A 27,396-nucleotide genomic window follows, 5' to 3' on the forward strand; every position below is an offset into this window, starting at 1 on the left:
TTTGGAAAAAACAATACTTCTATCCCAGAGCATTCATTTGAGGCAGGCCCCTAGGAAGTGCTATCCAAACACCAGTTGTGATTACTTGGGGAATAAGGAAAGCCAGTGGATTATGACGAGTAGCAGGGAAAGTGATCTGAAGGTCAAATATTGTGTCACTGATACTCCACTTTAATGTAGTTTAATGTTTCTTTTGTAATAATTTGACATCTAACAGCAGGAGAAAACATAAAGATCTCTTACAGGCTTCTCAAAATTCTTGCTTATTCAGCGAGCTCCAGTCATTAGTTCTTTTACCATCCCACTGCTCTTCATAGATACACACTGATCAAACTGTTTACTAGCTATATATGTCTCCCACACTGTTAAATATATATATGCTGCACCAGCCAATAAATACAGAAGACCCCCACCACCAACCTAAACATTCCAAATAGAGAATCTTAAGGTTATGTTGCCCATCTCCCTTCCTTCTCCCCCCACCCCCACCCCACCAGTATTTCCTGCAAAGGCAATGGTACAGAAGGGGAATAAAAAACACTGCTTGTGCCCAAAATCTGTTGGGAGGAAGGTAAGCTGTGGCAACATGGATTCTTTGCCTACCCCATTCATTCCATGAAAGCTTATTCCTGTGAACAGGGTTCCATGGGCTTTGGGGCAGGAGGAATGAGTGGTAGAATGTGCAAGCGAGGTAGCTAGGAAAAATTTGTTCTTCATATTATCCTTTTTCTGGAAATACTGAAAGGCTTCCACAAGATAATGCTATCACTGTCAAGATTTATTTATACCAGCTCTCTTCTACGTACCCTTGAAAACCACCTGACAGGATTTGGGACCTGTGAGGGAGGAGGGACAGCCATGCTGACTTGGACGGTGTGGTCTCTGGAGGTAATGAAGAGAGCCTGGGCTTCTAACCAGAATCTTCAGAGAAACATGGATCTTGAGAATCTGCAGGTTATTATTACAGTTATGACTCCAGCTGGCTCCCTGGGTGGCAAACTCTGCCTCTGGACTCATGCTGTGGCAAACTTGATGGCATCAAGGCTACAGAAATTTCAATTTAACTTTGGCCCCTTCTGCAGGCTTTCTTTGGTATGTCATATTTTGGAGCCTTGCTTCTCATCCTGCCAACCTTTAATTTTGTAATCTGGGCATGCAGATGAAAGGTGACAGATGCATATGTCATGCCTTCCCTCCAATTTTCCTTTGGGATAATATTCAAATTTATTTAGTATTCAAAATTTCAGTACTCTGCTTGCTTAGTACAATTGAGGAGAGAGGAATAGAGCTGTGAGAAGATTTTCAGTGTTGGTATATCTGGTAAGTATTTCTACGTATTTGCAAAATGTATTGATTTTTGCAGTGACTTTTTCACTGAAGAGGTAGGTAGTTTTTGGAAATGTGAATTGCTTTTGCTGCAGTACTGGCAGATATTCACTCTGGATCAAATCTGCAAATCCTTGTAAAAATATTCTAGAGGAGAAGAGACTTTGTGAATACTTCTGAAGCAAAAATTGGTTAGTCTCCTACAGCTGTAGTCAGGCAGATCACAGGAACATATGTCAGGATGTAGTTATCCTGTGGTTACATGCATACTGAGAAGCCAAAATAAAATTGTTTACATCAACCTTGCTAATGTAACTTTATGTAAAATTGTGAAATGTGGCCAATTCTTCAAGATTCATTTGCAATCCAGCATCTGGATTTTTATAGAAATGTAGTATTAAAGAAAAAAGGGCATAACTGTTTCAAACCTATACACCTGGGATGTCTTCCACTCAGGTTCCTGGCCCTCAGAAAGGAATCCACCCCTTCCATAGGAGCTACTTCTTCTAGTTGCCTGGTTAACACTGATCTAACTAGTGTGGGTTCACCCTTTTGTTGAAATCTTTCACAGCATGTTTTTTCAATAAGTAATGCTTTCCGTTTTTAGGAGAGACTAGCAGCTGCAGCCTGAAGGGGGCTATTTTGTCTCCTTTTATATTATAGATACATATAATTGTAAAACTATAACAGCTGTTGGCCCCACCTCCTTTTCTTACAGCTGACTAAGTAGTCTTTGTTTCCATTATGTTTTTCCCTTTCGTATTCCATCAGGAATGGCACATTTTCCTAGGCTCCTAGTAGTATATGACCATTACACATAACATAGTCTCTAATTGATATGGACTGCCACAGTAATCCACATCTGTGCTATATAAAAGCTAGAGTACTGCAGTGCACTCTCTCTTAAAAGCACCCACAGAGCGTTAGCTTTCTAACTTTTGCCCTTGTTTTGATCTACCCTGTATCCATCTTCAGTTATTTTGTTGGTGACATTAAGCTTCCACTTCCATTGCAGTGCTGCCCTGCTAACGCTGGGTCAGCAGGGATCCTCCCTCTGTTTTTCTTTTATCTGGTTGAAAAGTTGAATTAGTGTTGACTCGTGTGTGTCAAAGTGTTTTTCTAGACTGTGTTTTGTGTAATGCCCTGGCTTTGCATCACTAATACAGAAGGCTAAATACAGTAAAAAGTTGCTCTGAAACATATGTGAACATTCAGTGTATGATTAATTTGGATCATACATTATAATCACCACCACAATCACAGTCATCCTTTGATAACTTGGATATTTTAAGAGTACTCACATAAATGGAAAATATTTACCAAATGTTACTGTTTTATTATGTTTAGGAAGCGTCACCAATAAATAAAGCTATTGGGTAGAAAATTCCAATTGCTCACACCCAAAACCCATATTCTGGCAGTTCTCTACTCTTTTTTGGTTTTCCATAACTACCATAATTATTTTCAATAGTAACTTCAGTTACTAACAAATTATTATTCCTGTCAGCTGCGGTGCCAGTTACAGGAAAGTCCTGCATTTAAATGAGGATTTAATTACTCTCTGCACGAAAACTTGTAGGTAGGAAATATAGATGGTTTTAGGGCAGATCCATGGTCCCCAGAGTACAGAATTTCATCAGTGTTCCGATGCGGCAACATAAATGTCACAATTTCAGGTCTGGCAATGGACCCACTTCATCTGTCCCTCCGTCATCTGTACTGGTGGGAAGCAGAGAGATGCTGACCTAGTAAAGAAAACCTAATGTGACCGTTAAACGCTAACCAAACATGATCCACCTTGAAAATGTAAAAGTAGCAGTAAATGCAAAGCTGGGAGCAGTTGGAAGCCCTGTGTGAGAGTTTAAAGCTACTGCACTACACTGGGATCAAGAGAAGAATTTCTTGAGAAAAGTCTAAAGGAAACTGAAATATTACAGGTCCTTTTTCTAGGGTGACTGAGCATGTGGTGAAGAAGAATAAAAAAATTACAAGTTGAGTATGAAAAATCAAGCATGTACCTATCATACTAGGATTCTGATCCTCCCAAAGGGGAAAGGGAATGAGTTTGGGAAACCCTTCAGCTCGAAAAGAAAAATCCCACCAAAAGTAGACTACATGTGTCACTAAACATCATGACCATTCTTCTGTTTTATCCCCTTACCTGTCATGTGTCCCCCCCCCCCCCCCCCAATGCTCACTTTATTTTTACCCTTTCAAATGGTAAGCTCTTTGGGGCAAGAAATGTTGTCTTATGATTCTGGAAAGCACACAGCACATACTCTGTACTCCTCCATTATTTGCTCTATTCTCCTAAGTGGGAAGTCTGTTTGTCTCCAAGAGAGAGCTTACTGGGCTATCCTGCGGTACCTTTATTATTGAAAGTCTTGTGCAAAAATATGGGTCTTAAACTGGGCTCTAAGTGTGGCAAGGCTAAGGTTTGTCTTGATTTCTAATGGCCAAGAATTCTGTAGCTGAAGGCCTTCCATAGTGAATGCCCAGCCCCCATTGTGAATGCCCAGCCCCAAAGTGAGTGAACATGTCAGGATAAGTCGCAGTAAGAGGTGGTGACTGATAAGATCCTAAACCACTGAGTGCTTTAAGGAACAGAGCACAGACTTTGAAATTGGTCTGGAATTGGATAGGGAGACAGTGTAGAATATGAACCACCACTGAAATATACTTGTTGGTCTCTTATCGAGGAGGATGGCTAATGCGTGTGTTGACCCACTGAGAACTTTCATCCATTCTGGTATACTCAGGGTGGATAAAAATTGATTTTAAAAAAGGATTCTTTTAAATTTTAAATAGGGTTGTTGTTTTTTAGAATAAACCTATTTAAAATTAAATTTTAAATTGACAACCTATGTTAAAGCCTACGTGTGTGTGTGTGTGTATGTATGTATGTATGTATATGTATTGTTTGCCAGAAGCTGGGAATGAGCGACAGGGGATGGATCACTTGATTACCTGTTCTGTTCATTCCCTCTGGGGCACCTGGCATTGGCTACTGTCGGAAGACAGGATACTGGGCCAGATGGACCTTTGGTCTGTCCCAGTATGGCCTTTCTTATGTTCTTATATTAAAATCATTTAAATTAAATATAAAAAAATATTAAGCAGTACATGTTTTGTTGCCAAGTTTCATCCAAAGCCAAACCACTGAACTGGTGAAGTCCACTGGCTAAGCACCTGGAACCAGAGTTGGTTGAAATGCGACACCAGCTTTTGACAGCAGTAGCCTCTTCTGCAGGTGCAGAGAGAGAATTTTTTCTTCATTTCAGTGTATTCGACTAGTTCAGTTCAATGACTAGTTCATTCAAAGTTAAGAAACTAATGGGAGTTGAAAAATCAGGAAAGCTTGTTTTCTTCTTCCAGTCTGTGACTAAAAACTAGATGTGGGAGAATGAGATCTGCCACTCTAAAATCTTGAAGGACACGGTGACCAGAAACAACCAGTTAAATTCACTAATTATAGATAATACTTCCTTTGTTTAATAAATAAGTTTTAAATGCAAAACAGTTTTGATACATTTTTTTCTTGTCCAGTACATTTAGGTAGTTTTATTTAATAATAATAATAATTAATTTAAAAAGCTGTCTTCATGCATTTTTAATTGATTTGAATATCTATCCAAATAGAGAATTTGTGTCAAGATAAGTAAAAAAGAATTAATCCTCTAGTAAACAAGAAATAGCAGAAAGAATAGCAAATATGGCAAGCAACCAGCTTGGCTTAACAGTGCAATCTTCAGTGAGCTTAAACGCAAAAAGGAAGCTTACAAGAAGTGGAAATTTGGACAGATGACTAGGGAGGAATATAAAAATATTGCTAGAGCATGCAGGGGTGTAGTGAGGAAGGCCAAGGCACAATTGAAGTTGCAGCTAGCAAGGGATGTGAAAGGTAACAAGAAGGGTTTCTACGGGTATGTTAGCAATAAGAATAAGGTAAGAGAATGTGTGGGACCCTTACTGAATGGGGGAGGCAACACAGTGACAGCTGATGTGGGAAAAGCTGAAGTACTCAATGCTTTTTTTGCCTCGGTCTTCACAGACAAGGGCAGCTCCCAGACTGTTGCACTGGGCAACACAGCATGGGGAGTAGGTGAGCAGCCCTCAGTGGTGAAAGAACAGGTTAAGGACTATTTAGAAAAGCTGGATATTCACAAGTCCATGGGTCCAGATCTAATGCATCCAAGGGTGCTGAGGGAGTTGGCTGATATGATTGCAGAGCCATTGGCCATTATCTCTGAAAATTCGTGGCAATCGGGAGAGTCCCGGGCGATTGGAAAAAGGCAAATACAGTGCCCATATTTAAAAAAGAGAACCCGGGGAACTACAGACCAGTCAGCCTCACTTCAGTCCCCAGCAAAATCATGGAGCAGGTCCTCAAGGAATCCATTTTGAAGCACTTGGAGGAAAGGAAGGTGATCAGGAACAGTCAACATGGATTCACCAAGGGCAAGTCATGCCTCACCAATCTGATTGCCTTTATGATGAGATAACTGGCTCTGTGGATATGGGGAAAGTGGTGGACATGATATACCTTGACTTTAGCAAAGATTGTGATATGGTCTCCCACAGCATTCTTGCCAGCAAGTTAAAAAAGTATGGATTGGATGAATGGACTATAAGGTGGATAGAAAACTGGCTAGATTGTAGGGCTCAACGGGTAGTGATCGATGTCTAGTTGGCAGCTGGTGTCAACGGAGTGCCCCAGGGGTCTGTCCCGGGGCCAGTTTTGTTCAACATCTTTATTAATGATCTGGATGATGGGATTAATTGCAAATTAGCAGATGACACTAAACTGTGGGGAGAGGTAGATAAAATGGAGGGTAGGGATAGAGTCCAGAGTGACCTAGACAAATTGGAGGATCAGGCCAAAAGAAATCTGATGGTTCAGGTTCAACAAGGACAAGTGCAGAGTTGTGCACTTCGGAAGGAAGAATCACCGCTACAGGTTGGGGACTGACTGGCTAGGCAGCAGTTCTGCAGAAAAGGACCTGGTAATTACAATGGATGAAAAGCTGGGGAACTAGTTGCCCTTGTTGCCAAGAAGGCCAATGGCATATTGGGCTGTATTCATAGGAGCATTGCCAACAGATCGAGGGAAGTGAGTATTCCCCTCCATTTGGCACTGGTGAGGCCATACCTGGAGTATTGCGTCCAGTTTTGTTCCCCCCACTACAGAAGGGACGTGGACAAATTGGAGAGAGTCCATTGGAGGGCAACAAAAATTATTAGGGGTTAGGGCACATGACTTACGAGGAGAGGCTGAGGGAACTGGGGTTACTCTGCAGAAGAGAAGAGTCGGGGGGTGGGATTTGATAGCAGCCTTCAGTTACCTGAAGGGGGGGGTTCTAAAGAGGTTGGAGCTAGGCTGTTCTCAGTGGTGGCAGATGACAGAACAAGAAGCAATGGTCTCAAGTTGCAGTGTGGGAGGTCTAGGTTGGATATTAGGAAACACTATTTCACTAGGAGGGTGGTGAAGCACTGGAATGGGTTACCTAGGGAGATGGCGGAATCTCCATCCTTAGAGGTTTTTAAGGCTCGGCTTGACAAAGCCTTGGCTGGGATCATTTAGCTGGTGTTGGTCCTGCTTTGAGCAGGGGATTGGACTAGATGACCTCCTGAGGTCTCTTCCAACCCAAATATTCTATGATTCTAAATGCATCATTCACCATTTTCTAACATAATGAAAAAAATTGAGACTTGTAAATTAAGCTGTATATAAGCCCTCCGTGAATTGCAGGATGATCTTCAAATAATTGCAGCTGAGTTAGATACAAGATGTGGAAAATTTGCAGAAAAGTAATAATGGACCTTTATTAATACTGGTAATTTGGAAAAGCCATAGTAGATCTTTATATCATTCCAACAAATTTTTCTTAAAGAAAAATGCTCAAGTACTATGTCATGCCTGCTAATTTTTTGGATAACCAGATATTTTGCTGCAACTATATTACATTCATTTAAAAAAAAAGTGACCAGTACAATATAAAATTCAGAGGATTAAAAGTCTTAACATGAGTGCTGTAGAAATCGAGCCCAGTCATGTTAGCCTTTTATATTTTACAGGCACTGAATGTTAGTGTAGTACTAATTGCATGCTCAAAATATATGCAAAATTATGGACTGTGCAAAGTAAGCTAATTAAAATAAAAATTGCAGAGGAAGCCTAATATTGCAGGATCTGTAATTTCAGCAATATTGCAAATCAAGTAGTGCCTTAGCTACATAGTTATTTAAATGTGTATAGATATAGTATGCCCTGCTGGTTAACAAAAAGAAGCACCAAAGGCTACCTTTAGTTGCAAACCAAAATGTTTTAATGGTTATCAACTTTTCTTTAGGAAAATAACAAAAAAGTACTAGACATTAAAATCAATTATTCAAATCAAGGTTTCCTGCTTGCTGATTTAAATCATGATTAACATCAGTGATTTATATCGCTTTAATTTAAATCAATCCACCCTGTGTACAATACTTTTCAGTAATCTAGACTGGATGTGGCAAATACTGTGGATGGGTCTGTATCTTAAAGGAAAGGCGCTTGGCTCTCCTTTTGGCGTTTCTGGCTACTGCTGTCTGAACATCCATGAGCAGTTAAAGTTCAATATGGCTCCCAAGACTGCACTACTCTGATAATCCAAGGACCAATGTCCTCAGTATAGGCTGAAGTCATTGCTGTACCAGGTTTTGTTGTTTTTTTTTAAGTGCTTCCCACTAGCATTACCTCTGTTTGATTAGGAGCTAGCTGCTTTTCATCCAGTTACTTATTTCTCTCAGGCACTGGGATGGTAGGTTGTTTACCTTTGTTGTGAATGAAAGGGAGTTGGAGCTCATCTGCATATTGTTGTCACTGAAGCCTTAACGTTTTGTACTGGGGGAATACACACATTGAATAGGAGCAGGGGAAGATAAAGGCCTACAGACCTCCATGTGAGAGAGCTCCCTGGAAAGAGAAGCAGCTTTCCTACCATCGGGTTTTGGAGAGCGTGCTCTGTTGGTTTATTAGCTTGTTTGTATTTTCTAAGATATGGCAAAGTTGTCTAGAGTCCTTTTGTTGTCTATAAAGTGTATGAAATGGATGCAACTACCCATGCCAGGCTAGGAAGGTGAGTCATCTGCACTTTGTGATCAACTCTCTCAAAAACCTTGGCTATATCTAACAGAATTAGCATGACATTTGCCTACTGTCTCTGGCTTGTATGATCATCTGTCAACACATAAAAAGAGTGTAAGACATTGGTGGTGATCAGTGTTGCTTGAATAAACTAGCCACCACTACCTGCACAGGCTTCTCCTAGAAGAGGAGACAAGACAGTAACTGGTGAAATAGTTTCTGTGTACCTTTTATATGATTGTAATCTTTCACCTGACAAAACTTTACAGAAGTAATTCTCATCCCCTACTGACTACAGAACTGTCCCCCCATGTACACACTTGAATACTGTTTTCTTGGTTGCTATTTTTATTTACAATATTTAATGGCTTTAATATTTTAGCACTATGATACTATGTTCTTTCTGGAGTTTATATTAATTTGCTTTTTACATGTTGCTGCTTTCATCTCATTATTGATGTTTGAAGTGATATTTAAGATTAGAAATTACCCAGATGCTAAAAAAAACCCTAATTTTCTGTTTAGTAGTATAGGAGCTGTTACATCTATTTTTAAAATAGATGTAACACCCACCAAAGTTATTAGGTTTTCTTCTGACTAAAGCTAGTAATAAATATCTGTTGGAACACCAAAACAAAACAAAAATCAGTCTTTTCCCTTCCCCTCTCCTGCAAAAATTTCTTGGTAATTTAGTCAGGAAGTGAAACAGAAGAGGTCTCTTGAAAAAGAATTCCTAATGTGAGGAAAGGGAGGGAAAGTAACTATTACCGAGAAGAAAACGAGAGGAAGTATAAATGAGTTTCATATATTGTCTGTTTTTAATGTACATGTGAGATGAAGTGTCCAAGGAAGGAAACTCATGTTGTTTTAATTATTTTTATGTTTATGTTGACATACAGTCCAAGTGGAGACAATATTCTGAGCTCTGTACAGGTTATAAACTAGGCAGGGTTCCTGATCCAAGTAGTCCACGGTGTAATGAAACTGACATAACATGAAGGTCGTGAAAACATTTTCAGAGGGGACAGACATTGGTCTGAGGAAATTATTATTTAAATATGAGAGATTTTGATAAGGCCCATGAAATATACAACTTTTTTTTCACTATTCTATAAGATAGTGATCTATCAGAATTTGCTTAATATTTAATTGCTGTTATCTTTCAAAACAAAGTAAACCTGCAAGCTAGTAATAGGCAGATATAAAATGAATATATTTTTGTGTGACAGGCAGCAGGTTTAAAATACCTAGAGTTTGATTCTCCACTATATCCAAGCTCTGCTCGGATGTAGTGGAGATAGGTGCTGCAGGGAGGCTGGGTGACTCCCTGATCCCCCGGTCACCTGGCCCTACTATAAAGTAAAGCTGTAGGAGGGCTCGGCTCTGCTCTGCCCTCTCTCTGTACTACTCATGGTCTTCCTTTCCCCTGCAATGTCCCTAACACACCCTCTCCATCTGCTTTCACCAACGATGAAGGAGCAGCTGGGTCAAGAGGTGGCGGACATCTCTTCTGCCAGTAAGAGTTACCTAGGCACAAATTCTGACTGCAGACTTTAGAAAACTGAAGAATCTAGTCTCCCTGAAACCACAGTTCAAATCCCAAAGATTCATCTCTTGGCCCTTATAAAGGGTGATAAGTTGAGTTACATGCACTTACTGTGTGGAGATCTTTGATTCCATAAAAGCTAATATCTTGTCTGCTTTGTGTGGATGTGAGGCCAAGGCTTTCAGTTGGGTGCCCATAATCCATATTCAGGCATTTAAATAAGTGGTTTGATTTTTCAAAAGTGCTGAGCACCCAGCAGCTCCTTTTTAAGTCAGTGAGGGCCACGAAATACTTTGTACTTTTGAAATATTGGGCCATTTTTAAAGTATCTAAATATGGATTTAAGGGCCTAACTTAGGCTGCCAGTTTGCATACTAGTTTCCTGCTTGGCTGCCACCCTCCAAAAAACGAATGGCTGCTTTTCAGAAGTGTTTTCATCTGAAAATGCTTCAGATATGGAGAAATAAAAGTGCAATAAAAATGTACATTATTATTTTTAAAGTTTATTTTATTTATTGGAGGATCAGATTGAAGAATTCAATAAAATTTAGTTTTCATTCCCTTTGTATCCACCTTTGAGATGTCACATGGATAAAGTCCCTTTTATCCCCTTAGCAAAGAAAATCCTCCTTCTTGCTCAGGTTAAACTGATTATGTGTCTACAGCAGGAATTTACACTGATCCCTAGTTAATTAAATAGGAATGAGATCATTTGGTTTCATTGTGAGGATAGTAAGGCTGTCTTCTCTGGTTTATCAGATGCAGCACCTTCTTGTTCCTTTGCTCCCACAATTGTTCCCATTCCTGGTTTTTAATCGCAACATACAATTATAATTAAAACTAAAGCAGGCAGTAGATTAAAAGACTTGCGTAGGAAAAAAACAGCTTTGCTTTGTGAATCTTTAAAACTTTTGAAAATAGTTTCTGGTTCATCTAAAACAAGTGACCTGAAAACAGTGAAAAGAAACTGACATGAATATATATGTTTCCTTGTAGGTCAAGTTTAGTTACATAAACCTGTAGACCTAAAAAAATTAAAACTCACTCACCCACTTTTATAAACGTTGGTAAGCTTTTTTTTCCCCTGAAAGTAATATTCACTCTCTTCTCCTGCCACATTATGTTTTTTTTCACATTTGAATATGTAACACTATCTTTCTGCAAGATTTTGTGAGGTTTTAGCTAATATTTGTAATATGCTTTGAAGATGCAAAGCATCACATAAAATGTTGAGTAGTAGTGTATGTAACTGAAGTTGTTAGTAGAATTTAGCATTATGTAGTGATTGTGATATCCCTGTGTTATGTAAATTTATTTAAAACGAACACATTATAAAATACTTGTCTTTAAAAATAGTTTATTTTGCTTACCTGTAATTTCAGATAACGGAGGACAGACTTTGGGAGGTGGAAATAACTGGCCTCTAAGAGGAAGAAAGTGGACGCTCTGGGAAGGAGGAGTGAGAGGAGTAGGATTTGTTGCAAGTCCTTTACTGAAACAGAGGGGAGTAGAAAGTCATGAACTGATCCACATCTCTGACTGGCTGCCGACTCTAGTAAATCTTGCTGGGGGACATATAAACAGCACTAAGCCTCTGGATGGCTTTGATGTGTGGAAGACTATCAGGTAACTTGCATTTCAAATAACTGTCAGAATCCTGCTAAGATAAGACTTATATCAGCAAGAGCAACAGACCTGAAATTGGGAGAAACAGAGACATATATTTGATCCTAAATAATATTGAAAAAAAGTAATTTGCTAAATAAAAGGAGAGGTTTAAATCACATACACATTTTTCCTCTAGGAGGAGATCAGGAATGAAGAAAGCACCATAAATGAAAGATGCCAATGATGTTACTTAATGCATCTCTGGAAGGTGTGCTCAGATACCATGATGACAGATGTAGCATGATAACCTGAATAGAATGGAAGAGAATAGATTAATTACACATTTTTAACAATGAGGGTGATTAACAATTAGAACAAACTACTGAGAGAAATGATGGATTCTCCACCCATTGGTGTCTTCAAATCAAGGCTGGTTGCCTTTCTGGACGTTACATTTTAGTCATAGACAAGGTATTGATCTCAGCACAGGGGTAATTGGGTGAAATTTAATGGCCTGTGATATACAGGAGGTCAGACAGGATGATAGAATTTTCCCTTCTGCTCTTAAACTCTATGAATATAGAATTAGCTCTTGATAAAAGTTTATTCAGTTCTTTGTTCTTCCAAAGATATGATTCCCTGAGGTTTATCCTACTACACATGGGTTATGGAGCCCTCAGAATCTGGGTTTCTGCATGTATTAAAGGTCCTTAGCACTTTTTGCAAGAGTAGGGGTTTTCCTGGTGACCTTGGTCTAAATTCCTTTATTCCTCCCTTCTACACTTTCATGAAGCATGCTGTGTGCTAGCTAGCTGGCTAAATTCCATTCCCTCCCTTCTAAGAAGTAGCTTCATTTCAGTGATATTTGAATATAGTTTTGAGTCACTTAAGGACCATTCAAGATGCTAGCTATGTAAGAAGGTAAAATACTGCTACAGTTAAATCAGAGGCTGGACTTCGTAATTCCTACATACCAAACATTGCAGATTTAATGCTTCGTGTATGTTGTTGTTTATAATGCTTAAAGTTTTTGGTTCAACTAGTAATTTTGGTAAAAGCCTGTCCATATTATGAGGGACTGTGTGTGGGTATTGTATTTCAATAACAGAAATTATAAAATAGAAACTATATGGATGTCTCCCCAACAAATTGAAATTGTTAAAACTAAAGCTGAGCTCCTTTTTCTTTTAACATCTCCCTGCTTCCCACATTTTGCAACTTTAACAGCCTCCACTACTGAGATACAACATAGCCAGCTAACACACATTGAAACATGTTAGTTTGCACCTTGGTGGTGCTTTTCAGTCATGTTAAGCTAACAATCTAGAGCTAACATGACTGATAAATGCATCTCTTTTGCCCATCAAGACAAGGTCCTTTAGGTAGATTTGATACTGACATCAGCACCTGGGGCACACTTGTTCATCTTCAGCATCTTTTTTGGTAAAAATCTAATTAATGCAACTGATCCTATTCTATTTCATATAGGTTCTTAAACTATAGTCATCAGTATGGTGTCTGAGTGCATTCCAGTAGCGTGTTAAGCAATATGACTACCATCTGTCACATGTGGTTCTATCTCTTTCCCTTTCCCCAGGGGAAAAATTGTGTGGGCAGCATAGGTTTTACGGTGGGGTTTTAAAACAAACATTTTAAAACCAGACATTGTATGGCTAGGTCAAAAAAATGCACCTTTGCACTTGGAGCAGAAGATGTGAAGGTTTATGATGGTCTTTAGTTTCTGTGACTTTGCCAGTCTCAGATTGCCCCCCAAGAAGCTCTGCCATCTGCACAAGTGAGCATTAGCCTTACGGTTGAAGGTTTCATTGAGTCAAGAGTTCTGTTGTCTACCACGATTTTGATTCTGGAGCTTTAGGGAATCTTTTAGATATGCTGGCCCCAGGCCATAAAGGAGTTTGAGGATAAGGCCCAAGACCTTGCAGTTGACTAGATCATAGAATCATAGAATAACAGTTGGAAAGGACCTCTGGAGGCCATTTAGTCCAACCCCCTGCCCAGAGCGGGACCAATCCCAACTAAATCATCCCAGCCAGAGCTCTGTCAAGCCTGACCTTAAAAACTTCTAAGGAAGGGGATTCCACCACCTCCCTAGGTAACGCATTCCAGTGTTTCACCACCCTCCTAGTGAAAAAGTTTTTCCTAATATCCAACCTAAATCTCCCCCACTGCAACTTGAGACCATTACTCTTTGTCCTGTCATCTGCTATCACTGAGAATAGTCTAGATCCATCCTCTTTGGATCCACCTTTCAGTTAGTTAAAAGCAGCTATCAATCCCTCCTCATTCTTCTCTTCCGTAGACTAAACAATCCCAGTTTCCTCAGCCTCTCCTCATGTGTTCCAGTCCCCTAATCATTTTTGTTGCCCTTCGCTGGACTCTCTCCAATTTCTCCACATCCTTGTAGTGTGGGGCCCAAAACTGGACACAGTACTCCAGATGAGGCCTCACCAATGTCGAATAGAGGGGAACGATCACGTCCCTCAATCTGCTGGCAATGCCCCTACTTATACACCCCAAAATGCCATTGGCCTTTTTGGCAACAAGGGCACACTGTTGACTCATATCCAGCTTCTCGTCCACTGTCACCCCTAGGTCCTTTTCTGCAGAACTGCTGCCTAGCCATTCGGTCCCTAGTCTGTAGCGGTGCATTGGATTCTTCCGTCCTAAGTGCAGGACTCTGCACTTGTTCTTGTTGGACCTCATCAGGTTTCTTTTGGCCCAATCCTCCAATTTGTCTAGGTCCCTCTGTATCCTATCCCTACCCTCCAGCATATCTACCACTCCTCCCAGTTTAGTGTCATCTGCAAACTTGCTGAGGGTGCAATCCACACCATCCTCTAGATCATTAATGAAGATATTGAACAAAACCGGTCCCAGGACCGACCCTTGGGGCACTCTGCTAGATACCGGCTGCCAACTAGACATGGAGCCATTGTATGATACTGTATGGGAAACCAGCGTAGAAAGTGCAGGACAGGTCTGATGTGCTCACAGTAGCCTGTGTTGCTGAGGAGATATGCTGCAGCATTCTGTACCCTCTGAAGTTTCCCAAGGGCTGATGGCTTCATGCCCAAGCATACTGCATTGCTGTATTCCACACAAGGTGAAAAGGTGTAATTGAGGCCAGGTCATTGTCTACTAGAACAGGATGAGTCTGCTAGTCAGCCAGAGATAGTAGAAAGTGTGTGTTATATGCAAATGCTTCTATGTGAGAGCTCAGCATCAACAAGGAATCCAGGAGCATTCCTCAACTACAGACTGGATGGCTCAGGTGTGTGTGTATCTTCAAATAAAGGAGACTGCACTGTGGTTGCAAACTCTTGAAAGTGCTTTCCTCTTCTCATCAGTACTAGTGCTTCTCCCTTACTTGGGTTCAGCTTCAATCAGCTGTTCCCATCCCTGAACTGATCTTGTCCAAATTCTGGGTTATTTTGGTGTCATCTGCATATTGCTGGCATTTGAACCCATGTCACCTTACCAGATCACATAGTCGCTACCTGTAATGTTTAAAAGGACCTAAAGAGACCTGGTGACCCCAGATTACTTTAAATTTGCCAAGTTGGAGGCCTCATTCCCAATATGACTCTTCATAGAAGAAATTAATATAGTATCTGTGAATTGGTGACCTATGATAGAAATGGTTTCAGAGTAGCAGCCGTGTTAGTCTGTATCCACAAAAAGAAAAGGAGGACTTGTGGCACTCCTTTTCTTTATGATAGAAGTGTTTAATTTCACATTTTCCTCAATGAATAGATCAAATTTCAGGATTGTAGCTCAAAAGATCAGTTGAATGTTGGATATCGGACAAAATGGACTTTAATGACATCTAATAGAAAGTTCAACTCTGTTGATTTTTAATGCTCAGTGGCCTACAATGGATGAAAATAGCTAGAATCTTTTTTTTTTAAGGTAATTTGGAAAATGGAAATTAAGTGCCAATCAGTTACTATATTACAAGTCAATGTGTGACAATACAGTATAGCAGGGGTTCTCCACCTTTTTCTTTCTGAGGCCCCCCAGCATGCTGTAAAAACTCCATGTCCCACCTGTGCCACAACAACTGTTTTTCTGAATATAAAAGCCAGGGCCAGCATTGGGGTAGCAAGCAGGGCAGTTGCCCAGGACCCCACACCACAGGGGGCCCAAAAAGCTCAGTTCCTTAGGCTTTGGCTTCATCCTCGGGTGGCGGGGCTCAGGGCCCAGGGCTTCAGCCCCATGTGGTGGGGGTTTCACTTTCTACCCTGGGCCTCAGCAAGTGGCTAATGCAAGCCCTGCTTGGTGGACCCTCTGAAACCTGCTCGCAGCCCCACAGAGGGCCCTGGGCCCCTGGTTGAGAACCACTGCAGTATAGTATGTTCTGTAGTAGCAGTTAATCTTAAAAAGTAAACATTCTTAATCTGTAGACTTTGTCTACAACTGCTTGTGACATAGGAAAGAAAAGAATTTAAAATTACATTCTTAAATACTAAAACTTATATATGATCCCACAGACTAAATATTTGTTGGGAAAAGACTATCACAACTAGTTGCACTGTGATACAAATTGAAGCTGAAGAAAATGATGTCTTAAGTCAAGCCTGTCCTAATATTTTTGCAATATACATAAAAAAAAATTAAGGAAGTGTGAGGAAATATGATCCAGGGAAATACAATATGTGCAAGACATTTAAAAACAAAAAAAAGAAAGAACAAAAACATCCTTAGTGACACCAGGTCATTACCAAAAACAAGACAAACAAAAGTTACTCTGGAAAACCTTGGACTTCTTCCCAAGGCTACTTTTTTGCCTAGTTTAAACAAAACCCTGTTCTGTTAAAGTTCCTATACAGATGTTTTGTTCAAATTCACCAATGAACAATAACCTTTCACTATGCTTTAAAAATACTCCATGGTTGAAAATACAGGGCTGTACTCCTGGCTAGCATAAATTAGTCTTTGATTTCTACAGAGGGACATCCGTTTATATCAGCAGAGAATCTGCACCATAGAATAAAGTTCTGCTGTTTTTATATAGACAGATTTCTCTTTGAAGATAATCAGAGTTTCGCCTGCATTAAGAACACAGAACTGAGGTGGAACACACTATAATAATTCCTGTGGTGGAACACACTATAATAATCCCCACAAAAAGACCCTCTTCCTATAAGTGTGTGTGAGTGACAGCGAGAGTGCATGCAACTTAATAGAATATTGTACCTTAAAAACAAATATCCTAAAGCCAGAGAATTCTAAGCTGTTTATATTTTTAAAAAACCTAATCTCTAGAAAATACCGAAATACAAAGACAAGGTGTCTCAGAGAACCTTAGTTGAGCCTTCATATCCTTGCTGTCTTGTGTACTCAGTAAGTGTCCCTGACAAAAACTACAGTATCTAGCTGCTAGCTGGATAACTTGCTGAAGCTGTCCTGTGAGGTGCTAAGCCACATAGCAGTGGAGCTCTGTAACTGGGAAGTGGGATGGGGCATCTGCCCCACACTAGTGGAAAAAGGGTTAAAAGCAGCCATGGGGAGGCTGTGCAGCAGACAGCCAATCAGGGCAGAGCAGGCCCATATATAGAGAGAGCTGCAGGGCAGAGGAGGTTGTTCCCCTTTGGGAGCTCAGTGAGAAGGACTGGGTCCCTGAAGGGCTGAGGGACTGAGCAGTGCTGGGCCGAGTTAGGGAAGCAAGAGGGAGCTCCAACCTGACTGACTGAAAGACTGAAGCTCTGATATGGGGCAAAGAAGGTGCTAGGGCTACAGGAAAGTGGCCCTGGGAAATGGACAGCGGGGGTTGAAGGAGGCGCAGCACGTGGCTGCTGCCTAGAGGGGTCCTTGGGTCAGGAGCTGGAGTAGTGGGCGGACCTGGGTCTCCCACCCCCACATGCCATGGAGGGGAATGGCCAGTGAAGGGCTGCAGGTTGTCACTGAGGCAAGTAGCTAGAACCTTGGGCTGTAGTCGGCCACAGAGGCTAGTGGCTGGACAGAGGACTGCTGTTGCCCTGGAAGTGGGGGAGAATGGAATGGGGCATGGCCAGAGGGCTGTGTCCTGAAGAGGACTCCACGATCCTTGAGGCAACGCAGGTCCAGAGAAGAAGTGATGGTGGCGAGACACCTCCACAGGAGAGTGCCCTGTGAAAAGACTGAGCTAATTCCCAGAACGACCAGCAGGAGGTGCCACGGTGGTGAGTCCCACACCATTATAGAAGGGTGACCACTTTCTAGAGGTTTTAAGCCCTACAGAAGTGGAGCTTAGGAGCCCCAACTGGCAGCCATCTCCTTGTGCTGTAGCATTTCCCCTTGCTTCTGCAGCTGGTCACATTCCAAAAAGCGCTCCTAAGTTTTCCTGGACTGCTAGATTTCTGCTACTGTGTAAGTGCATTGGTTATACACTCTCTCACTTTCTGGTGTATTTAGAATTATTTAAATAATACCAAAAGTTATTGAATGATTTCATAATCAATTAATAGTGCTGCAGAATTTAAATTAGGGACCCTTGGCACCTATTATTCTTCTTCGAATGATGGTCCCTATGTGGGGGGGAGGGATGGATAGCTCAGTGGTTTGAGCATTAGCCTGCTAAACCCAGGGTTGTGAGTTCAGTCCTTGAGGGGGCCATTTAGGGATCTGGGGCAAAAACTGGGGATTGGTCCTGCTTTGAGCAGGGGGTTGGACTGGATGACCTCCTGAGTCCCTTCCAATCCTAATATTCTATTAAAAAAAAATGTTGGTGCGCATGTGTGCCATGCACCAGAGCTAGAATCATAGAATATCAGGGTTGGAAGGGACCTCAGGAGGTCATCTAGTCCAACCCCCTGCTCAAAGCAGGACCGATCCCCAATTAAATCATCCCAGCCAGGGCTTTGTCAAGCCTGACCTTAAAAACTTCCAAGGAAGGAGATTCCACCACCTCCCTAAGTAACGCATTCCAGTGTTTCACCACCCTCCTCGTGAAAAAGTTTTTCCTAATATCTAACCTAAATCTCCCCCACTGCAACTTGAGACCATTACTCCTCGTTCTGTCATCTGCTACCACTGAGAACTGTCTAGATCCATCCTCTTTGGAGCCCCCTTTCAGGTAGTTGAAAGCAGCTATCGAATCCCCCCTCGTTCTTCTCTTCCGTAGACTAAAGATCCCCAGTTCCCTCAGCCTCTCCTCATAAGTCATGTGTTCCAGTCCCCTAATCATTTTTGTTGCCCTCCGCTGGACTCTTTCCAATTTTTCCACATCCTTCTTGTAGTGTGGGGCCCAAAACTGGACACAGTACTCCAGATGAGGCCTCACTAGTGTTGAATAGAGGGGAACGATCACGTCCCTCAATCTGCTGGCAATGCCCCTACTTATACATCCCAAAATGCCATTGGCCTTCTTGGCAACAAGGGCACACTGTTGACTCATATGCAGCTTCTCGTCCACTGTAACCCCTAGGTCCTTTTCTGCAGAACTGCTGCCGAGCCATTCAGTCCCTAGTCTGTAGCGGTGCATTGGATTCTTCCATCCTAAATGCAGGACTCTGCACTTGTCCTTGTTGAACCTCATCAGGTTTCTTTTGGCCCAATCCTCGAATTTGTCTAGGTCCCTCTGTATCCTATCCCTACCCTCCAGCGTATCTACCTCTCCTCCCAGTTTAGTGTCATCTGCAAACTTGCTGAGGGTGCAATCCACACCATCCTCCAGATCATTTATGAAGGTATTGAACAAAACCGACCCGAGGACCGACCCTTGGGGCACTCCACTTGATACAGATACACTTGAACTGTGCATAGTAGTATCTGTTGACCCACACGTGCATCAACAGCATGGCGTGTCTGAGGCTTTAAGATGCTATGTGGGTCAAGGCCGCTCCAGTTCTCTCTTACTGCTGCATGGCCAGAGTCGGAACCCCTTAGTGCTCTTAGCTCACTAAGAAAACTGCTCTTCATTTTTGCTGTGTATAGTTAGATAGATGTCCATTAGTTTTTAGTAGTTAGTTTTCCTTGGACTTCTCCCCTTCGGGGGGTTTCTTTCTCCCCGGCCTGGAGACTATGCCCCAACAAGCCAGCTTCAAGAACTGTGCCTCAGAACCTCACTCCTTTTCAGTGAGCAGTGAACACACTTGTTGCTTTTACTGTCTTGGTGAAGCCCACATCATGTCTCATTGCTCCATCTGCCACTAGTTTCCATCCCGGACTCAAGCAGCTCGTGAACTTCCCCTCTGCAAATATCTGGAGGAGGAGAAGGTGCGCTCACATGCGCAACCAGACCTGGTTCCAACAGATCCACAGAATGGTGCCCATCACTGGTGGTGAGCACTTCAATGGGCCTCTCCCATGCAGCACCGGCGGCAGCACCGAAGCCCCACTGTATGCACAAGAAATATGGGCACAGGCATAAGGGCAGCTCGCGACGGGGACCACCTCTAAACTCAGTGTTACCTCTCCCCAATGTCTTCATGAAGATCTTTGCGGTCGTGACAGCTTATATGCACGACCTGGACCATTCCCTCTTCCCCTACCTGGATGACTGGCCACTTGTGGAGCCCTCTTGCTCCTTTCTCCTTGCCACCATCCAGACCCTCCACACCCTCCTTGTCAGCTTGTGGATCGGCATCAATGAGGAAAAGTCGATCCTCATCCCTATCTGCACACTCACCTTCATAGGGGCACGCCTAGACTCTGTGGCAGCCTGCACCTTTCTTCCCATGGACTGCTGGGCCGCCCTCACTTCTCTTATCGCTGTGCTCTGACGCTATCTGCAAATGTGTGTCTGTCAGTGCCTCTCCTTCCTGGGCCATATGGTGGCATGTAACACGGTCACGCCGTATGTCTGCCTCCATATGTGTTGCATTCAGCTGTGGCTCCACTCGGTCTGCAATCTGCAGTCAGACCACCTGAACAAGCAGGTCATCATCCTTCCCACTGTTTTGGCTTCCCTCACCTGGTGGTGAATCCCATCCGTGGTTCTACCAGGCATTCCATTCATGTCCCCCATGCCCAGCACCACTCTCACCATGGATGCCTCACTCGTGGGCTGGGGCGCCAACCTCGACGGCCACACAGCCCAGGATCTTTGGTCACCAGTGGTTGTGTGGATGCACATCAACATCCTGGAACTATGAGCAATTGACTGTCCTGCCAGGCCTTCCTGCCCTTCCTCCATTCCCACCATGTTCAACTGCTGTCCGACAACATGACGGCAATTATGTATATCAACAGACAGGGCGGGGCTAGGTCTCCTTCCCGCTTCACAGAGGCCATCCACCTTTTTGGTATTGGGGCTTCCAACACTGTATAACTTTTAACGCAATCACCCTGCACACTGTACAACTCCTGGGCAGCAGCAACTTCCTGCTGGACCGGCTCAGCCAGTCCTTCCACGCCAACCATGAGTGGGAACTCCACAACCCCACTCTCCGGTCCATCTTTCATTGGTGGGGCACGCCTCACTGGGACGTCTTCATGACGTCAGAGAACTGCAAGCTTCCTCTCTTCTGCTCCTGGGGAGCCCTGGGCTCAGGGTCACAGGGCGATACCATTCTCATTCCCTGGACCTTGGATATCCACTATGCCTTCCCACCCATTCTCCTCCTTCCCCAGATCCTGCGCAGAGTGTGGAAGGACCGAGTGATGCTTATCCTTGTAGCTACCTTCTGGCCTTGCCAGTATTGGTACACCAACCTTCTCCACCTCTCCGCTCACCCCCCGATTCCTCTTCTGGCCCTCCCGGACCTCCTAACGCAGGTGTGTGGCTGGCTGCAGAACCCTAACCTGAGCCCTCTCCATCTCATGGCCTGGTATTTGGATGGGGCTCGTGTGTAGACCAGGCTTGTTCCACCCCTATCCAAGACATGATCACTCATAGCAGACTCCAATCCACTGTTATCAAGCTAAGTGGCGCTGCTTTACTATGGTGGCGCACCACCATCACATCTCTCCAAACTCCATCTCCATTCCTGTCCTTCTAGACTACCTCCGTCATCTCTGCCAATCGGGCCTTGCCCACTCCTCCATCTGCATCCACCTGGCGCTCAGTGCCTTTCTTCCTCCTGTGGATGGTTTCTCCATCTTCACCCATCCAAAGACCTCCTGCTTCCTCCACAGCCTTCTCAGTGCCTTTCTCTCTGTACGGAGGCTTACCCCCTCTTGGGATCTGAATCTGGTCCTCTCGGCACTCACCAAGCCATCCTTCAGCCCCCTTGCCACCTGCTCCTTTGCCCATCCTTCCATGAAGGGTGATCTTTTTGGTGGGCATCACCTCCACACGGTGTGTAAGTGAACTGGCAGCCATGATGGCAGATCCACCATTTACCATCTTGGAGACTGTGTCTTTGTGCTTACGTCTTCACCCCAAGTTCCTGCCCAAAGTGGCTTCCTCCTTCCACCTCAACCAAAGTATACACCTTCCAGTCTTCTACCCTAAGCTGCACGCCTCCCCCAGTTGTGCAGAAGAAACAGTATGAAAGAGATTTCAGGCTGTTCTAGGCTTGATTCTGACCTTCAATGCCTTCCATTCATCAGTCTGTCTAATGAAATCTTAGGTTTTTTGCATTAAATATACAAAATTAAAAGCCACTGAATAACATACAACAGACCATGAAACTGGCCCACCACAGGAGCATTAATAATTCCAATCCCAACTACCTTGAATCTAACCTGGTGGGATGATTCGCATGATTGGAGTGTTTAAAGTCTCTGATTATAATCTGTTGAGGAAGGGTAGAGTTGGTTAAAGAGGTGGGGAGGAGGCAATCCACATTAAAGACACCCTTACTTGTTTTAGTTATGATAAATCAGAAGCACAGGGTTTTAAATGCACCTGGATACATGTGCTAACTAATAAAGCCCAAGAGGCTTCGCTGATGGGGGTCTGATACAGACCACCAAATCAAACTAGAGAACAGGAGTCACTCCTTAAACACTTGTCTGTAATGTGGGAGGTGGGGGAGGGGATCTGTGTTGTGCTGGGGATCTTCAGTTTGGGAAACATATTCTGGAAGATTTATGCAGCCAGTAGTAAAACACCATCAGTTTCTAAAAGTTACAGATAATTACCTAACACAAAAGGTATTGCAACCAACATGAGGGTAAGTCTATTTTAGCACCTTATTGTGACTGATAAAGGCTGAACTGGAAGTTGGTGGTTGCCTACAGACAAGTGATCATGATTTGATTATATTCAGTGGGGACAGAGAACTGTCCCAACTAGTAATATGTAGTTGTAGTGCTTCAAAAAGGCTAATTTCCCAAAACTAAGGAAAATTATGAGCAAAATTCAGTGGGAGAAAAAAATTAGATAGAAAAATATGAATGAAAATTGGGAGTTCTTTAAGAATAATTTATTAGATGTTCTAATAGCCACAATTCCACAGTCAAGAAGGATGCTAAAGAAAATGGCTAAAAACTCATCTTGGTTCAGTGGCAAAGTGAGGGCATCAATTAGATATTAAAAAAGCAATATATAACAATTGGGAAAAGGGGAAAATAGGTAGCAATCGATATGAATCAAAAGTTATGAAGTGTAGAAAACTGATAAAGAGAAGCTAAGGACATCAGGAAAAATCCGTGGCTGGCCTGGTTAAGAATAATGAGTTGAAGTATATTAGAAAAAAAAGAAATCCAAGCAATGGTATAGGTTAATTTCTAGATCGAGATGGTAAAATTGATAATGATACAGAAAGGGCAGAAGTGTTCAATAAATACTTCTGTATTTGGGAAGTACCAGGATGATGTATCATATGGGTATGAAGAAGTATCTTCTAGTAGTCCATTAGTAACTTAGGAGCATGTCAGACATCTACTAGGGATAAAAAATTTTAAATCAACAGGCCATGATAACTTGCCCCAAAGAGTCCTAAAATAATTGTCTTAGGAGATCTCTGACATACTGATGTTAATTTTTGATATCCCTTGAATACCAGGGAAATTCCAGAAAATGGGAAGTATACAAATGTTGTGCTAATATTTTAAAAAGGATAAACAGGATGATCCTGTAACTACAGGCCTGTTAGCCTGACATCAGTCCTGGGCAAAATCATGGAAAAGCTGACACTGAATTCAATTAATAAAGAATTAAAGGATAGGAATATATTCATTCCAATTAGCATGATTTTATGAAAAATAGGTCTTGTCAAACAAACCTGCTTTCATTCTTTGACGAGATTATTCATTTGGCTGATAAAGGTAGATGTAATATAATTAGATTTTTGTAAGGCAGTTGATTTAGGACTACAAAATATTCTAATTTTAAAAATTAGCACTATGCAAAACAATAGAGCATAGGTTAAATGGATTAAGAACTAGTTAACTGACAGATCTCAAATAAGCAGTTGTCAATGGGGAATCATCATGGAACTATGGTGTTTCTTGTGGGGTTTGGCAAGGATTGGTTCTAGCCCCAACACTATTAAACATTTTCATCAACTATCTGAAAGTAAATTTAAAGTCACTGCTACTAAAATTTGCACATGATACAAAGGTTAATAGAATCGTAGTTAATAATGAAGACAGGGCAGTCATACAACGCAATCTGGATTGCTTGGTAACCTGTGCCCCATCAAACAAAACGTGTTTTTAATACAGCTAAATGAAAAGTTTTATACATCAAGGAAGAAGAAATGCATGCCATATTTACAACATGGGGACTATATCCTGGAGAATAATGACTATGAAAATTAATTTAGGCGTCATTGTGGATAGTCAGTTCAAGAAAAGTTCTCAGTGTGATGCTATGGAATAAAGGGCTAATGCAATCCACTGATGTATAAATGGGGAGTAGTGAGTCAGAGTAGGGAGGTGATATTACCTCTGCATATAGCAGTGCTGAGAATGAGACTGGAATACTTCGTACAGTTCTGGTGTCCACATATTAAAAAGGATGTTGAAAAATGGGAGGGAGTGCAAAAGAGCCACCAAAATTATACAGTGTGTCATCAGGAGGTCAGACTGAATGATCCCCTCTGGACTTTCATCTCTAGAATCTATCAACCCACCCCCTTCCCAAATGGCCAAAAGGTAAAACAGATGGGCTTAGTAGGGTGGCTGGAAGAATAACAATTTTAAGCTTTGTTGGGCCAAAAGGTGGTGAGTGGAACCCTTTGTAGAAAATGGCCTGTAAGCAGTTGCCTGCCTTTTAAGCCAGGGGCTATCTAGCTCAAGCACTGTTATTCATTATAGCAGTGGAGCTATTGCACAGGAAGGAAGGCAGACTCACAGACAATAAGATCCTAAACCACTCAGAGCTTTATAGGTAAATCCCAACACCTTAAGCTCCACCCCATAAATTTACTGGCAGCTGGTACGTATTACAGAGCACTGGTTTAAGAGGCTCTCACTCTGTTTAACACATCATTTAACAAGTGGGCATTTAAGAGCTGCAGTCTGGCCTAATTACAGTTTCTGGATAGTCTTCAAATTGTGTCCGTATGTAGCGCATATTCAAACGAATCCAGTTTCAAGGTGAGAAAGGTGTGGATAAGTGTAATGAGGGCTGCACCTGAAAGGAGAGGTCTCTCTCTTCTTGCCAGGAACAGATGGAGAAAAGCACTGTTAGCCACAGCTGCAACCTGAGCATCCAGAATCAGTTCAGAATCAAATGAAGGACCTAAAATGCAAACCTGTTACATAAGGCTCAGTCTGGCATGCAGCTTGTGATGCTAACGAGAAATTAAAAACTCTAACATTTTTAATGCATTGTGGGGGAAACTTTCCCATATGGCAGTTTTTTCACACTGAATTTTTGGCATTGGACTCTGGTTGTATATTAGCTGAAAAGTGCTGTGTGATTTAAGTAATACAAATAAATACCCTTTACTTTCTGAATCAGTCCCACCAGTAATTTATAATTTCACTGTTACTCAGAATGTTTGGCTTCCAAAGATGATATCAAGAGGGGAAATATTAATTCTATAATTAGGTATTATTGATATTGAATTATAAAATATTTCCTCCCAAAATAAAATTTTATATGGTTTTAACATCTTCCTTTAAGATTTCCACTGAGTGTTATCTTACTTGTGTCTTGTATTCTAGAGGATAAATGTTTCAGGTCAGAGATTTTTACTTGTCTTATATGCTGTTGCTTAAAATAAAATAAAATCTAGATATTATCTGAATGGTTCTCTTTGAAGTTCACTATTATATCATTAAAATTTTTGTAGTATAATGAATGTTTTTATTTTAATTTCCATCATGAAAACAAATGACTTCTAACTGGCTTGCATGATGCTTTTTATAGACCGTGGACCTTTTAAGGAACATTGGTGTTTTTCAGTGTAACGTTTGCTTAATATGTAGAGGTCCAATCCTGCCTCCCTTATGCACATGAGTAGCCCCCACTGACTTCATTGGGACTGCTCACCTGGGTGTGGAGTTGTAGGATTGGGCTAAAATATTATAGCTACTGGATCAATAGGTGATCTTCAAATTAAATGTTCATAATAGTTAATGGACACAATTGTTTCCTATACATATAACAAAAGGAAGTATTAAAATAGCACATGCAGATTTGTAGTGGGCTCTAGAAGGAAATTAATGTTTCCCAATGAACTCTGTTCTAGTGAAGGAAGCCCTTCTCCGAGAAAGGAGCTGCTTCATAACATAGATCCTATGTTTGTGGACACTTCTCCATGTGAGTATGCGATTCGTTGCTAGTCATATTATATAGACACATAGTTTGATAACTGTCCAATGCGTGCTTTTTTTCCCTTAAAAAAAGTTTACCCTTTTGTAGGTGAAGAAAGGAGATACTTAGGATGCCTTCCACTTGCAAATAAGTCACTGCCTTAAAATGGAGTTGCAATAATCGCAACTTTAGTGTACTGTTAACTACACCCTAAATCATTGCCGGACTGTGCTCTTCATTTCCCAGTGTTCTGAAGCACTTCTATGCAAAGACTAATGTACTGCAGGCTGTGGGGTTGTTGAGAGAAAACCATGTGCCTCAGGTGCACAGTAGGACCAAAGTGCCTCCTGCACTCAAGATTAGGAGTTGTCTCCTAACATCCGCATGTCCTGTGTTCTTCTATCTATAAGAAGATTGTATTATTGACCTTGCAAGGGGAAAACTTTAGTTTGTATAGGCTGACGTTCCAAGCCTTGTGGCTGCTTTTGTGCCATATTAACATGAGTTGGAGCCATTGTTAGCAAGTCATGCTGCTCTCTAAATGCTTTCTCTTTTATAATTCAGTATTTGGTAAGGACAAGGAGCTCTTTAAAATGGGGATTGCTCATGGAGATTTTCATTGGAAAATGACTCTTCCAGAGATTTTGAAGTTTTTGTGTTAAATTAAGATATATAGTAATACATTTAAGAGCTAAACACTGACTGAAGAAAGCCAGTGCAGTGGAGACAGTGGCATGTAACCTGTGAGCCTGGCACAAGTCATCCTGTAGTAGGTGGATGGGAATGGCTGAGGATAGACTGCTACAATGTACATCTGGCTCTGTGCTGCTTCTCCTCTAAGCAGGAGCACATGATCTCATCTTGGCTGGTCACTGCTCCCTGCTGTGATGATAGCATACATACTGGTCGGATTAAGGTTTGGCCATGCCAGTTTCCCTCTATGGAATGCTCTATAGGCTGTTACAGCCCTGCAGGCAGTCCTTGTAGGTTGTTGTGCCCTGGTATGTTGTTACAGAGGCATACTTTAGAGAGTATCTCTCTCCTTGTGTGGTACTGCAGTGGTTGAACTCAGCTGAGGTGCCCAACCTAACAGATTCCAGATATAAATCTGGAGGCAAGAAGCTTTCAGTGTAGAGTCCTAGGCTCAGGAACTCACTCTCCACATTGGTTCGACAGTGCCTGGGACGGCTGAGGTTT

General features: G+C 42.0%; 1 protein-coding gene across 2 annotated transcripts in view; it reads left to right on the plus strand.

The window, feature by feature from the left end:
• Nucleotides 1-27,396, plus strand: part of ARSB (arylsulfatase B) — a 100,227-nt gene that overhangs the window by 44,614 nt on the left and 28,217 nt on the right. For both annotated transcript variants that reach the window (XM_073344132.1, XM_073344131.1), the window contains exons 5-6: nucleotides 11,378-11,621; nucleotides 26,135-26,205. In XM_073344132.1, the coding sequence (XP_073200233.1) occupies nucleotides 11,378-11,621; nucleotides 26,135-26,205 (315 nt within the window). The remainder of the gene's footprint in view (nucleotides 1-11,377; nucleotides 11,622-26,134; nucleotides 26,206-27,396) is intronic.

This window comes from Lepidochelys kempii, chromosome 5 (assembly GCF_965140265.1).
Source record: "Lepidochelys kempii isolate rLepKem1 chromosome 5, rLepKem1.hap2, whole genome shotgun sequence".
Lineage (NCBI taxonomy): Eukaryota > Metazoa > Chordata > Testudines > Cheloniidae > Lepidochelys > Lepidochelys kempii.